Source organism: Dipodomys ordii, unplaced genomic scaffold (genome assembly GCF_000151885.1).
Source record: "Dipodomys ordii isolate 6190 unplaced genomic scaffold, Dord_2.0 Scaffold122, whole genome shotgun sequence".
Classification (NCBI taxonomy): Eukaryota; Metazoa; Chordata; class Mammalia; order Rodentia; family Heteromyidae; genus Dipodomys; species Dipodomys ordii.
The window spans coordinates 1,620,821-1,635,587 of NW_012267338.1; the positions used below are offsets into that span (position 1 = coordinate 1,620,821).

General features: G+C 44.2%; 1 protein-coding gene across 1 annotated transcript in view; it reads right to left on the reverse strand.

Moving 5' to 3' along the window:
• The window catches only part of Tmem154 (transmembrane protein 154), a 67,572-nt gene that overhangs the window by 14,908 nt on the left and 37,897 nt on the right, over positions 1–14,767 (reverse strand). Inside the window, exons 6-9 of the mRNA XM_013029712.1 lie at positions 14,600–14,660; positions 13,257–13,260; positions 1,302–1,561; positions 1,179–1,217 (exon numbers count right to left, since the gene is read on the reverse strand). Coding sequence (XP_012885166.1) covers positions 1,179–1,217; positions 1,302–1,561; positions 13,257–13,260; positions 14,600–14,660 — 364 coding nt within the window. The remainder of the gene's footprint in view (positions 1–1,178; positions 1,218–1,301; positions 1,562–13,256; positions 13,261–14,599; positions 14,661–14,767) is intronic.

Genomic DNA, 14,767 nt, shown 5'->3' on the forward strand with positions numbered 1-14,767 from the left:
CCACAGCGCCACTTCCAGCTTTTTTCTTTTTGCTTATGTGGTGCTGAGGAATGGAACCCAGGGCCTCATGCATGCAAGGCAAGCACTCTACCACTGAGCCAACTTCCCAGCCCAGGTTTTGGGTTTTTTTCCCCCTTTTCCTGAACATGGAAAGACTAAAGATAATTTAGGGGATACAGGTGGGTAGCTTGATGGTCAATCCACGAGATTAACTTGAGGACCCATGTTCCAGCCCAAGCACCAAAATAATAATAATAATCATAATTTCCAATCCATTTTCTATGTTGTATTTTCTTAAAATGTAGCAAGGATAATGTACAAATGTGTTTGTACCTCTGAGAGTAAAAGGTGTTCTTTAAATAAATAAAAAAAAACCCTATAATCTTACCTATTCAGGAAGCTGAGATGTGAGGATTGTGGTTCAAAGCCAACCCAAGCAGGAAAGTCCATGAAACTCTCAACTCCAATAAACTACTCAAAAAGGGCTGGAAGTGGTGCTGTGGCTCAAGTGGAAGGGCACTAGCCTTAAGCAGAAGCAGCTCAGAGACAGCACCCAGGCCTTGAGTTCAAACCCCAGGACCAGCATCAATCAATCAATCAATCAATCATTCTGTTATTACCTCGTTGAGTTCAAGGTTGCCCTAGGCAACACACTGAGACTCTCAACAGGAAAATAGAAAGGACAAGAGGAGTCTAGGCAACTCAGTTGACTCTTGTTTTTATCTTTAGCTTATAAGGGAGCTCCCATGTGACTTCTGTTCCTAGGTCACCCTGAAATTTTGAGCAGTACAGAAACAAGTATTTCCTACTTGTTCTGTGTCACTTCTGCCAGCCATGGTGAAAGGGAGGCCCACAGCTGCCTCCGCTGCTGGCTGTGTAAGCAGCCTTTACCACTCCTGCTGAGGACTGGCCTGGTGTGGGGACAAGGGACAAGGCTTGCTGGGCAAGGCCACCTCAAAGCCACAGGTACCCTGTGAGCAGGTGTAAAGGACACTGAGCCAAGTCTCTTGTGAGAGACTTGATAGTGAGTCTCTTATTAACTTCTGGGAAATGTTCCTTGACATATATTACAAGTTGCTATCTACATTAAGCCAACCATGTTGCTTAATTTTAAAACATTTCAGCCCTTCAATCTCATCCCCAGCTACTTCACAAACAAATGTCAAGATAACACTCACATGTCTGCAAAGCACTTTGAGATCCTTGGCTGGAAGGTTCTGTGAAAAATAAAAAGTATTTGTGATTGTTTCTGGACGTGTGTGGACATTTATCCAAAAAACAAGAATAAGACGAATACTTACCTTGCTTTGTTCTCTTCCTTTTAAAATACATTGCAAGGAGGACCACAGATACAAGGAGAAGGACCAACAAAATCAAGGGAATCAACACCATCAATAGAAACTCTAACTGATTTTCAGCATCAGGCGGGTATGTGGAGTTTGTCTCTTCAGTTAACAGGTCTGTGGTCACTGTGGTGAAGGTAGTTAATACGGTCTCTTGGCTGGTTGTTTTTTCTTCTGGAAGTGTGTCTCCCGACTGCTCTGAATCCTCTTTAGTACCTGTGGAATCACCCACGAAGTTGTCATCGCCATGGAGACACAGCTAGTGTGTTATGGTTCCAGTGATTTTTAAATTTATCCTAGATGCATTCAGTGATAAACTTGATCCAGGGCACTTGGCCTTTTAGCTCAGTGTGACACCGAGTATTGATTTAACATAAATGGAGCTCAAGCTGACAGTATATTATTGAACACAGAGTCAGAGCCCAGAAATAAAATTCCCAAAAAGGCAGATGGTTTGGCCTTGACCAGACATTTTGGACCTGCTTAAGCAGAGGACACTGGAAACACTGTCATATCAAAAGTGATTTCCCAAGTTGTGGAATATTCCTGTTATCGCTTATAGGGTACTGGAGTTTTTTCTGTTTTTAAATAAAGTTTCTGAATAAGTTTAAATCTATACATACTGAAAGCATAGTTCTTGCCACGTGATACATATAAATATAAAGCAACAGGGTGGAAAGAAAGCTTACTGAGTTCAATGCCAGCATAAACAAGGAAATAAAAATAAATGTACAGGAATGAACTGTGTGTCCTACTTTTTTTTTTTTGTAGGTTTGGTGTTTGAACTCAGCCTCACTCTTGCTAGGCAGGTACTATCACTTGAGCCAGGTCACCCAGTCGTTTTTACTGGAGTTATTTTTCAGATATGATCTTGTATGTTTGCCTGGGCTGGGGTGAACCTCTGTCCTCCTGATCTTTGCCTTTGAAATGGCCGGGATTGCAGATATGAGCCAAAATGCCTGGCCTGTGTGTCCTATTTTAATTTTAATTGTTCATCATTATTATCAAGGTGATGCACAGAGGAGTTGCAATTACATAACTCAGGTGATGAGTACATTTCTTTTTGGACAATGTCACCCCTTCCCTCACCTTCTCCCAGTTTTTCCCTTCCCATCCCCACATCCAAGTGTATGGTTCATTTTCAACATAGGGGCTATATGAGTACCACTGCTGCATTTGGTCATCCTTTGTCCCTCCATTTCTGTGCCCCCTCCTTACCTTCCTGTGTGCTCATGAATGGAAAAGAATGCTTTGATGTTGGTGTGATGGCGTGAGTTTGATGTTGGGTTTCTCTTCACTGTGCACAGCACTGTCTGCCCCTGGAGTTACCTGACAAACCCTCCTGGTTCTAAATAAAAATACCACTGGAGAATGAAAAAAATTCCACCAGTATTTACAGTGACTTAATGAAATGCATCTGTGGAACGGCCCCTAATTCAACTGTCTTGCATAAACAAGATTATTCCATTTTAACTTCAGATGGCATTTTTTAAAAAGAAAAACACCACAGGATAGAGGGGGTAAATCTGATCAAAGTACATGTATGGAAACATCACCACGAAACCCCTTTGTACAATTAAAACATATGCCAAAAGTCGGTGCTGGTGGCTCATGCCTTTAATCCTAGCTACTCAAGAGGCTGAGATATGAGGATCACGGTTCAAAGCAAGCCCAGGCAGGAAAATCCCATGAGACTCTTACCTCCAATTAACCACCAAAAAACAAGAAGTGGAACTGTGACTCAAAGTGGTAGAGCAAAAAGAGCTCAGGGACAGCGTCCAGGCCCATATGTATGTGTATGTGTGTGTATGGGGTATATTTACATATATACACACATATATACATATATGTGCATATGTGTGTATATGTATATAGCCCATATATTCATATATGTATTCATAGATGTATACATCTATGTATACATGTACATATATATTTATACATATAGAGAGAAAAAATAAATAGGGAAGGACCACTGTTTAGCTGACTATTGGAAAACACCTGTGATCACCTGGCCAGATAGTGGCTATGGTAATGTGGTTGAGGGTCCCTCCTTACTGAGGAAAAGTTCACATCTATTCAGGCAACAGAAGTCATACCAAATAAGGTAAGGAACATAGAAGTTCCTCCTAAGGTGAACAGTGTGAAGCAAATGGAGGAGTCAGCTGTTGTAAACCATACTCCCCTTTGTCAGTACTGATTAAGCCATATCTCCCTAGAATGACTAGACTGGGCACTGCAGACCTACCTCTGCATTTTATCTGTCTTTGTGATTATGTAATAACAAATCCCCTAGATTCAGGTTAAAGAAATAAAAAAAATGGTCATTGTTTTTTCCAGTTCTGTTCCTGTGTTGAGCCCTATTCTCTGATGCGACAGAACTGAAAGATAAGGTCCCTTGATGAGGTTGGTGGCCTTCTAAGGGGTCAAAACCAAGTTCCCCTCTCTATTCTAATTAAGGATGCAGAAAGATGGCCAGAAAGAGAGCCCTCACTGTATTCAAGTCTGAAGAGCACCTAGATTTTTTAACTTCTAGAAGTATCTGTTGCTTAAACCTCCCAGACTGTGGTATTGTGTGGCCACTGAACTGACTGGGACAGTCACAGCCTCGTGATTTTGGTTATATAGATGAACATTTCAGTCTCCCACAGGACCAGGGAATCCATTTGATAATCATTTTGGTGAATGGAATTGATTCTCTATCAGAATCTGTTGCCAATTACAAAACCATGATTAAAAGCCAAACTTATGATCAAAGCAAACATATCTACCATTTATTGATCAATCCTTTTCGATTGACAGACTTTGTCCCATACCTCCTTATTTTTAAGGCCTTGAAATAAGTCAATAATGTAGTCACATGAGTATAAAACCTTCACTAGATCACCAATCATCCTGGACAGGGAAAGACATTTGTCCACCAGGACAACCCTGTTAAAGTCATCCTGCTTGCAGAACTACTGAGAGCAGACCAAAACTCCCCTCCAGTGAATGAGGGGGTGGCTGGGTAGAAGCGCACAATGTCTTTGGTGGTGGTGACCTTTGTTTCTGGAGGTCAGTGCGCAAGAGTTCCTGGAACACTCAGATTCCTCTTTTATTATTTATCCTGGTTTTTTGGATGCTAGGGATTAACGCAGGGCCTCACACATTCTCAGCTTACCCTCTATTAGAGAGCTCTGCCTTTGCCCCTGCTTTTCTTTCTTCTGCCTCGTTCTGCTGTGGAGGATGCTGTTAGTAAATTCTCAAAAAGATGAACCTGCAGTACTAAGATTCTCAACCTCATGCAGTGTTTGCCTGTATTTTCCCACTTTGTTCCCTGTGTGTTTTTGGATAGACAAAGAGAAGTTTCTCAAGATCACAGAACTAAAATGTGGACCTTGAGAGCTGTTATGGGATCCCAAGCTATTACCCTCACCTTCTACTTTCCTGCCAAACTGGAAGGTATATAATACTTTATAAAGCATAGCCAGAATGTGGTAAGCAAGAGAGAGGAGCCCATGGTCTTGAACCTTCAGCCACCTTGGTACAAGAGGTAGCTTCTGGATTGAAGCCAAGGGTGGGAATGGTTCCCAGAAAACCTGGCATTGCTCAGGCTTTTGCTCAGGCTCTTCACCCCAGATGCCCTGCAAGCAAAGCTGCCATAAACCCAGGAGCCTTCACAGCATCTCTCCAAGGGAGGCGAGTGAAATTCCTGGTAGAACATTTATTACTGAGTCCTTGCTCCACCGACAGCCCCAGAGAAGAGAAAATAGAGGACACAAGCTAGCAAGAATAATGAAGACTTCAACAATCAGGAATGAAAGAGAAAGGGAAAGAAGGGTCCTTTCGGGGGAGGGGAGGGTATTCATTTTCATGATGAGACAAGGCTGGTCACAGGTTGTGGCGTGAAGATACATGTTCTGTATTAAGCATCATTTGCACTGGTTTTCTAGGAACTATTTAAATTCTTTCATTTTATTTTTCTTTATCCCTTAATGAGACTCCCATGGCACCCATGGAGGTTGAAATCACTAGGGGTCAGCCCCAAGAGTCTGTGCAGGAAGAAATGAAACGTTCTAGAAAGGAGGGCTGGCAAACGAGGATGGGCTGAGAATTCAAGTTAGAAGCAGGAGTGGGTCACCTAGGCAACACAAGCGAGACTGAGGAAGGAATTCACAGGTAGACAAAAACCCAGGTGGAACCAGAAAGGATGCAAAGGTCACAAAAGGAGAGCTGTCGGTGGAGTCAGCAGAAGGCGGCTTGGAGAGCCTATCCCCAGATACAGCAGCAGCTCTTCCCACAGCTTAGCCAACAGCACTTTTTAACCCTACGTACACGGCCTTAAAACCACTGTGTTCGCCTCATGTAACCCTCCTGGGCTCTAGCCTTTCCTAAGAAATGCTTGCTAAGGGCCGTCATAGTCCAGGATGGTATCTGTGGTAAACCTGGAATGCATTCTGGGTAAAGACAACATCTCAAATCTCGAGATCAACGCCAGTGATGATGTCTAAGGTTCAGGTTCATTTTCTCCACCAATTAAAGAATTAAAGGACCATAAAGTCGCTGAAGCAGACAGACTTGAAAGCAAAAAACCAGCAAAACTGACCGGGCGCTGAAGACCACAGTCCCCAGCAGGGCCTGTTCTCTATATAGCCCTCCCCACCACCTCAAACCACCCCCCCCCCGTCCTTTTCCCCAAGGTTATGCTTCTGATTGGTCAAGGGATAGCTATGTGCCACGAGGAGTCTCATGATTGGTTCTCCTGCTTGGGGCCACAAACACAGAAGCAGCCCTATGATTGGATCCCCCATCTACACAGGCATGGAAAAGACTCCTGATTGGCTGGAGGCTGGAGGCTGGAGGCGGGGCGGGACCAAGGTGGGATCTAGAGCCACAAAGAGCGCATGCGCTCTTGATGGGAGCGGGACTGGTTGTTTGTTTGTTGTCTTTTTTGTTTTGTGTTTTTTAAGCTGAGTCACTTTTCCTCCATGTTGGAGCTGGTCCTGGTCTAACTGCGTAGCCAGAGGAACCTAATTTCTCCTCACTGCCACGTGGGAGCACCCGACTCGTTCAAAAGTGAACACGGATAGGAGTCGGTGAGAACGCGCAGGGGCATCGCCTGTGCTGGCCTCTGGGACTCTGGACAGAAAGAACCCTGGTAGGACAGACGGAAGAAAGGGGTTCGGAAGACCTGCTGCTGCCTTCCCTCACGCCGGGGCTGGAAGAGCACTTTCCCTTCCAGAACCTTCTGTTTCCTAAAAGACTGAAAGGTAGGCCTTAAAAGGTAGGCCTTCTGATCTGCCGCTCCTATAGTGTTAGTGTGCAAACAAGTGCCTTGTGAAGGTGCTTTCTGAGCCCTGGAGGGCCTGCACTTGCCAGGTGTGTGGTGTTTTCTTTACTCCACCCTCGGTCTCTCGACCATCTGTTTCTTTGCTGTCCCCCAGGAAGGTCATCTGCGAGGCACAACTTACCCATTTGTGGCTGTTATCTTCGAATCAAAATTTGGACACGCTCAAGGCATGAAGGGTGGGGCTGGGGACCAAACTAGCAAAGGTGGGGTGGGGGCGGGGACCAGGGAGGGGGAGAGGAAAGGAGAGACATTAGCAAGCAAAGAGCAGGCTAGAAGAAATCCTGAAGACAATGACTAGGAATCGAAAAAGGCCCTGCAGAGTCAGCCTCACATCTGCCTGTGACACGCACCTGGTGAATGTCACAGGCTGCAGGTGTAACAGAAGCTGACTTTCCTAGCCCAGCCAAGGTTATCTCAAGTGACCCCACCACAGATTCCCTCCAGGAATTCTCCATTTTATCATCTCCCTGTCTGCTCAGCTTTTCAGCATTAGTGAGAGAGGTCGTGATGACACTAACTCTAATACCTCACCTGACAAGCCCCAAATCACCAGATACTGGGTACTACAGATAACACAATGACATGCTTATCAAAAAGCTACAAAGGATTTTGAATGCTATCTTCATAAGGAAAGGATAGCATTTGAGGAGAAAGTTGTGTTTAGCCTGATTGAAACACTGCACAATATATACATATATTGAAACATCACATTGGTTTCCATACATAGGTATTGTTTTTATGTTTTCATGGCGATAGCAAATTAAAAATTATAAAGAAAAAATTAAAATTGCCAGTTAGGAAGCTGCCACGGTGTGCAGTCCATTATAAATGTTTGTTGACAATATTTGTGCAAACGCGTGTGGCTTTCTAGTTTTCACACCTGGTGTGGGGGAAGGGTATCCTCCTAAATGGGGAAGATGTGGTGAGGCTGGGTAGTTCCACAGCTGAGCCACTTGTAGCCACTTGATCACTGCGCTGCGCATCATCACAGACTGGAAATGACTTTGCTTTTCAGTGAAGCAAGCCAGCGAACTTCTCTTTTCTGAAGGTGGAGCAAATGAATGTCTGAAATAGAAGTTTGGCTTGGCTTGGCTTGGTTTTTGTGCCAAGGCCTAGGAAGGAATAATGTGTTTGTTCATTTGTTTGTTTTTCTGATGCTGGGGAGAGAACAAAGGGCTTTATGTGTGCTAGATCCATGCTCTACCACTGAGCTATAAAATTGGGTGGGAAAATAATTGATGCTGATGGACAGACTGTTACGCTACTAATACTATGTGAGATCAGACGGTAAGAGAATGTGAACAGACTCAGAATATCATGATGTGTGTTACTTCTCCATCAGACCCCCTGCTTTTGTATCTGCAGGCTCCATGCCCATGTTATGTAAAGTCTTGAAATTCAGAGAGTGACACAAAATACATCTCTCCTGTTCTGTTCTGTGGATTTCAGGGTGGTCAAGAAGCCAAACCCTAGCAGGAGGCCTACTTTTCTTTCTCCCGCATGAGTGTGTGGCAAAGAGCATGGCTAATGTTTGCTGGAGAAGAGAAGCAAGCCAGAGAGCAGAGGTCCTGTGCCTTACTGAACCTCTATATTATCTGGGCACCTTCTCACACTCCTGATGCTCAGACCACACCTCAAAAGTGTCACATCACTAAGTGGCGCAGGGCCCAGGCTTCAACACCTTTCTCATTCAGCTCTTCAGATGACTGCAGGGCCCAGCCAAGGTTGAATCCCTCATACCCTTCCACTTCTGGCCCTCTCCTGGGATGCCCCAATTCATCTTCTGTTCTTGTTCTCTGTATGTCTTCTCAGAGAACTTGAGAAGAATCAGAGATCAGCCAAAGGCTTGCCTAGAGGCCGAATCCAATGGCCGGAGCCCCTGGAAGATTCTGTCTAGGATGTATTAAGAAAGGACAGTGGCAGTCGCACCTTTCTTCATAAGTCTGTGTGAGAGACATGCACACTGAGGCTTACAGCCTGCATCTGCAAATGATGTTCCACTGATAGAGCAGCTTCAAGGTTTAAGCCTGTAGTCTTCAAACATAGGAACCACCTTCAGAAGCACAGCCCCAAAAGACTCCCAGAGCTTCTTACATAGCATGTCTAAGGAGGGCCCAAGAGCTGGCATTTCTAAAGTTCTCACATTGTGCTGATGCTGCTGGTCCTGGTATAAATTGTACCAACTTAGCTATGGTTGATGGTTAGTCACATCTGTTGTCTGCATGTTTTCCACATACTGTGCATTAGCTATTTGAAGATAATCTGGGGTGTGGCCTCTAACAATTTTGTTGTTATTTTGATGGGGGGGGGGTAGAGGGGTGGAACCCAGGGCCCTGCTCATACTAAACACACAATCTGTCTCTGAGCTACAGGCCCCAGGCTCAGAAGAATGTTTTTAAAGCTTCTCAAATGAAACTCTAGTAAATCTATATGTTGGTTGAGAAATAAATGATAGCCAAGTGGACATTATTTTAATTTCCATTCATTATAACACTCCTTACTGATTTTATTTATTTAGCAGTACTGGAGTTTGAACTTGGGGCTTTTAGCACTTGTTGGGCAAGCACTTGAGCTACAACTGTAGCCTTTTTTGCTTTTTTAGGTTATTTTTTTCAGATAAACATTCACATTTTTGCCTATGCTGGCTTTGGACTGTGGTTCTTTTATCTTCCACTCCTGAACTGGGATTACAGATACAACTCATCATACCTTTCTTGTTTGTTGAGATGATTTTTTGTCTGGACCAGCTTTAGACCTTGATCCTTCTACCTTTACTTCCCAAGTAGCTTACTCTTATCTGTGTTTTTGGCCATCTGACAACCTTCTGTGTACTGGTATCCCATTTTAGCCTAGCATTAGCAAAGAGAAATACAGTTGAAGTCCCCATCAAACCCCTTTGTCTTTCTCTCCTTTACTCTTTTTTTGTTGTTGTTTTTTGTTTTTTGGGGGGGTCCAGTCATGGGGCCTGAACTCTGGGCCTGGGTGCTGTCCCTCAGCTCTTCAGCTCAAGGCTAGAGCTCTACTACTTGAGCCACAGCACCACTTCCGGCTTTTTTCTTTTTGCTTATGTGGTATTAAGGAATTGAACCCAGGGCCTCATGCATGCAAGGCAAGCATTCTACCACTGAGCCACCTTCCCAGCCCCTCTCCTTTACTCTTAATAAGTATCATTGCCCTACTTTTCACAAGTCTGTGTCCCATAGCATAGTTTAGATGTTTTTAAAACTTTAAATGCAGTTATTCTTCACATAGTCTTGCTTTGGGTATTTTGTCTGGGGGTGGTGGTGAATAGTTTGAAACGAAGATCTTGATATGTGGCTCAGACTGGCCCCAAATTCCTGGGCTCAAGTGAACCTCTTGCCTCAGCCCCCTGAGTAGCTTGGAACACCCAACTTGTGCATCATTAATCTTTAGCTGGCTCTTTGGTCTGATATTACTTTTGAGAGTCACACCTTTGGATACATGTAGCTCTAGTTAATTCATTTGAACTGCCATGTATAATCTTATTACTGCATGAGTTTTCTTCTTCTGTTAATGAATATTTAACTTGCTTCATTTGTTTCTCCATTTTTTCCAAACATTTCTGCAATTAACATTATTTGCTGTGTCTCTTTGCTGCACATTTGTGAGTGTACTTGGAGTAAGGTGTTAGAATTATACACTTAGAACATTATCTGTGTACTAAATATTTCCAAATTACTCTCCAGAATGGTAGGGAGAAAAAAAATCAACATTTCCAGTAATCTGATATACTTGGGAACTTGAAAATTCTCCTAATGCAGAACCATAGAAACACTGGGTGAAATACAAGAAATCAACCTGTTAAGTAATGAAGAAATCTCAAGAATTCAAGGAAATCCCGAGGGCCCAGAAAATTTGTTTTTAAATTGTAGAAGAATGAAAGTCCAAAGCTATGTCTGCCAGTGGGATTTCCTAATGCAGGCTTTTCCTATTAGGCAGGGATTTCCTATCAGGCTTTTGGGGGGCTCCTGTCCAGCCATTGGGTTGGAAGTTGAAGCTAAAACAGAACACAAAAAGTTTCAATAAGGTGAGCTAGTCCTGCCATCCCTGGAACCTGGCGGTTCTCTGACTTTTAATAAAGTCCCATCCACTTGCCTGTTCTTTCTCACTAACAATCACTTCTGCCCTTCAGTTGTCTTTTCCTAGTTACTGGTGTGGCCTGGCTGGTTTGCTGGCTTACACCCTTCCTGAGGTTTTGGTGCCTCATGCAATTCTTGGAAGCTGATCCCTGATGCCAGGCTTTCCCCATCCCCAGCTGTTGGTCACCCTGAGGTTCAGTCATGAGCTCTCCTCCCTGCTCCCTCTGCTCCCAAAGCCTAATTTGTGATGTTAAGACAGGTTGTACTGGCAAAGTACTGGACACTGGAGCATGTGACTGTAACTTGGCAGTGGGATTGGCCATGCCACGTTCTTCCCTTAGTGCCCATTCCTTCAGGAATGGGAGTCAGCAGACACGGAGCAGCCAGATTAGGGCCTTGCAAACCTTAATGCAAAAGCACATAGGGAACAATAAGCTTAAAGTAGACATAACAAAGAAATAACCAAGCCAAAATAAAGAGGCCCAAGACATTGCAGATATTAAAACATGATATAGGTTCTAGAAATGCCAGCTGTGATCACTCAAATCCAAAGCGCAGTGGGCAGCCTAGGCGTTGGGATTGTGCAGATCCACCCAAACAACAGCCCCACACCTTTCCACACCTTTCTCTGCCAACCGCTGAGGGAGGTGCAAACTGCAAGCCACATTGTTTCTTTATGGGACTGAGCTCATCCCAGCCAAGACCTTCCCTCTTCTGGCTTCTTGGGGTTTGGAATGGTAGAAAGAAAGGATGTTCCATTTACCCGCTCTCTGCCTGTTTGGATTTTTGTTCCTGTATTTTTTTGAGAATGTGTGTGGGTTGTTTTTTTTTTTTTTTTGGTATGTGTGTGAATGTGTGCATGCATGAATGCACTGGAAGGTGTGTGTATATGTGTGTCTCTGTGTCTGGTCGGTCTGTGGTCTGTCTGTGTGTCTGAGTCCCCCTGAGGTCATTTGGTCCTTGGGATTCATGCTTAGCAGGGCTTGCCCTCAGCGGCTCCACCTGACCCAGGCCATTCTGTCTCCCTCCCTGGTTCCCACACCTGAAGCCACTCACCACATCCCTTGGCCTCACACTCTGCTTTTCCTGCTTCTTGTCTTAACTGCGCTAATCCCCAGAGCCCCACAAAGCTCCCTGCTCCCTTTCAGCTCCTCCTTCCCCCAGGGCGGCTCAGCAGCTCTCAGGTTTTAACCCTACCCTCACCATGCCTTCTCTCTGAGCATGTTTCAGCACAACGCAAACAAATACAGCTCTGTGTTTAACATGCAGCAACCTTAAAGACACTAAGAGTTAGATGATAGACCTGGAACAACGCAGGAACCAGAGCCATAGCTTTCCAAATCAGAAACTATGCATGGACCCTGGCAGAGCCTGACCCTAGGCACTATGGTGTCTTGGAATTCTAAGGAGAAATCCCATTAACATCTACTATTTAGCTATGCAACCCCTAGCAATTCCCTTAGCCTCTCCAGGCCTCAGATTTCCTCACATGCAAAACAGGGGTAATAGTCTCTACCTAATAAGCTTGTTCTGAGGAATGAATGAGGTGGGATCTGTGTTTAGAACAGTGCCTGACATACACTGAGCAGTGTATCTGGTGGCTAGCATCATTCCCAGTACTGAAAGGTTGCACTGTCACAGGAGCTAGCAGGTGGAAGTCATCACTGAGACAAGCAGTGCCAGAAAATTTAATTTCACTTATGCAAGTAGCAGCTTCTTCTTTCCATCTCAAGGTTTGTCCAATAATTACACGGGTCTTATTCTTCTAAGGCATCCCAGAAAATTTCCTAATCCTCTCTATTAAACCCAGAGTTTGATTACCAAAGCAGGGGCTAGCTCCTTTTTTCTCTCTGCTGTCTTTTCTTCACTCACCCCCTGCCCCCATGTCCTGCTCTTTGGACAGCACAAAGCTGACCCTGACAGTTCTCTGGGTAAAGAGAAAAGCTAGAGTGCCTCCCTTCCTGCCATCTCAGAATGTTGCCTTGAATGTGAACTTTCTGAAGATCCTCTGTTGGGCTGATATTTGACAGTCCAAATTTTTTTAAAAACATGATCCTCTATTTGGTCAAAATCCTGCTGTATTTGCATTTGTCTCCTGGAGAATTCCAAGCAGATTGTTTCACTTGGTATTCTGCTCCTTGTTTTAGGCTCAGGGTATGATGAGGTGCTGACTCAGAGGGAAAGATGCCAGCCTCCTGCAACTCTAGGTATCATAAAATATTGACTTTTGCTGTTTGTAAATGCTCAGTTTGAGACAGACTTCAGCATATGCTTTCAAGGAAGAGATTGGATGTTTCCACCAAACATCCTCAGCTTCATTGTGGGGGAAGTCCAGGGGATAAAGTGTAACACCTGTAATCTAACTCATATCCTGAAGTCATAAGCCCCACTAGCTCCAAAGGATAGACATTAATTTAAAAGTGAAGACTTGATTTGGAATAGCCTTTTCCATGAGAAATATCAAATTGATAATATTTTATTGAGTGGCGTTTTAAAAGTGGACATTTTTGTATCTTTCACACATGGAAAATCTAGGCTGGGCTCAGCACAGATGCAGTGACCGTCCATGCCCACTGCAGGACTTCTCCTGGCATTCCAACACGACCTGTTTGCAAGAGCACTTCAGTCTTTAGAGTTCAGTCTCATCTCCATGCTAGGAATCATCCTGATATTTGCTAGCAATTACTAAGTTCCACTTCATGCTCAGCTCCTACAGGACCTGAGGAAGTTAGAGGATTTCCCCTGGGGCTCATAGCCCCTCCAGATCCCTTGCAGCTCAGAACCATTGTGCCAAAACATTACCTTGATGCTCAGACTCATTTTCAACACTGATCTCAGTTCCAGCCAATCATCTTTCACTTTCTCCTTTCTGATACACACACACACACAGACACTCACACTCCAGATGCCAGGGGATACCACCTGGAGGGTACCTGGAAGTGGGGGGAGGATGGGGCAGATGACTTCCAGGAAGCGGCCACCTCTGATATTTAAAGAACTGTTTCAAATTCTGCCCTACAGTGGAAGCAGGCAGTACTCACTGACAGAAACCATGCTGGCAAGTCTGTTTACCCAGGGTAAGTCAACAAACCTTAAGAGGCAATGGAGGGTGATTTTGCTTGTTGTAGCAACTGTCAAGAGAAGAACTCAATCACTGTTGTTAGTCTAAAAGACTAATTTGTTTTTATGCCAGCCTGGGGTTTGAACAGAAGCCCTGAGCACTATCCTTTAGCTTTTTTGAGTGTAAGAGTAGTACCCTACACTTGAGCCATAGCTCCACTTCCAGATTTTTGGTAGTTACTTGGAGATCATAGTCTCATGGACTTTCCTGCCTGAGCTGGCTTCAAACTGTGATCTTCAGATCTCAGCCTCCTGAGTAGCATAAGCTACTGGTACCCAGAGCTTTTCCATTGTTTTAAATGGACTACATTCAAATTCATTTTTCAAACAAACCTACATCAGTAAAATGCAAAGAAAGTATCCCCCAAAGTTAAAACCAAAGGAAAGCAGATGAAAGTACTTTATGGATGTTAAAGAGCACATGTCTGCTAACTCCTCCAATAATTTCCTGTTTACATTTTTTCAAACTTAGCCCTTTAGTTATGCTTTCCAGTAGTGGATTTCCATGCCCCCCTCCCCTGTTTTTCCAAGAATTTTTTGGAACCAGCAGACGTCTCAGCCCACGCGATTGGAAAGGGAATTCAGGATTTCTGTTTCAACTGATTGAAACAGATCTCTTCCACAACCTACCAAAAAGTTAAGTTTATGGTTTTCTTAATGTGCCCATTAAAGCTGGTAAATTACAGGGATCCTCACGTCTTAGAAAGCAGATTGAAGGAGGCTCGGGAGAGTTGGAGTGAAAGCAAAGTCCACCCTCTCCACCCCAGCCTGCAAAAAGACAGTTAATTTTTTCCAGTTCTTTCTCCCAGGAAGGATTAGACTTTCTGGGTGTGACATATTCTCTCCCTCTCTCTCCCTCCCCCCTCCCCCCTCTC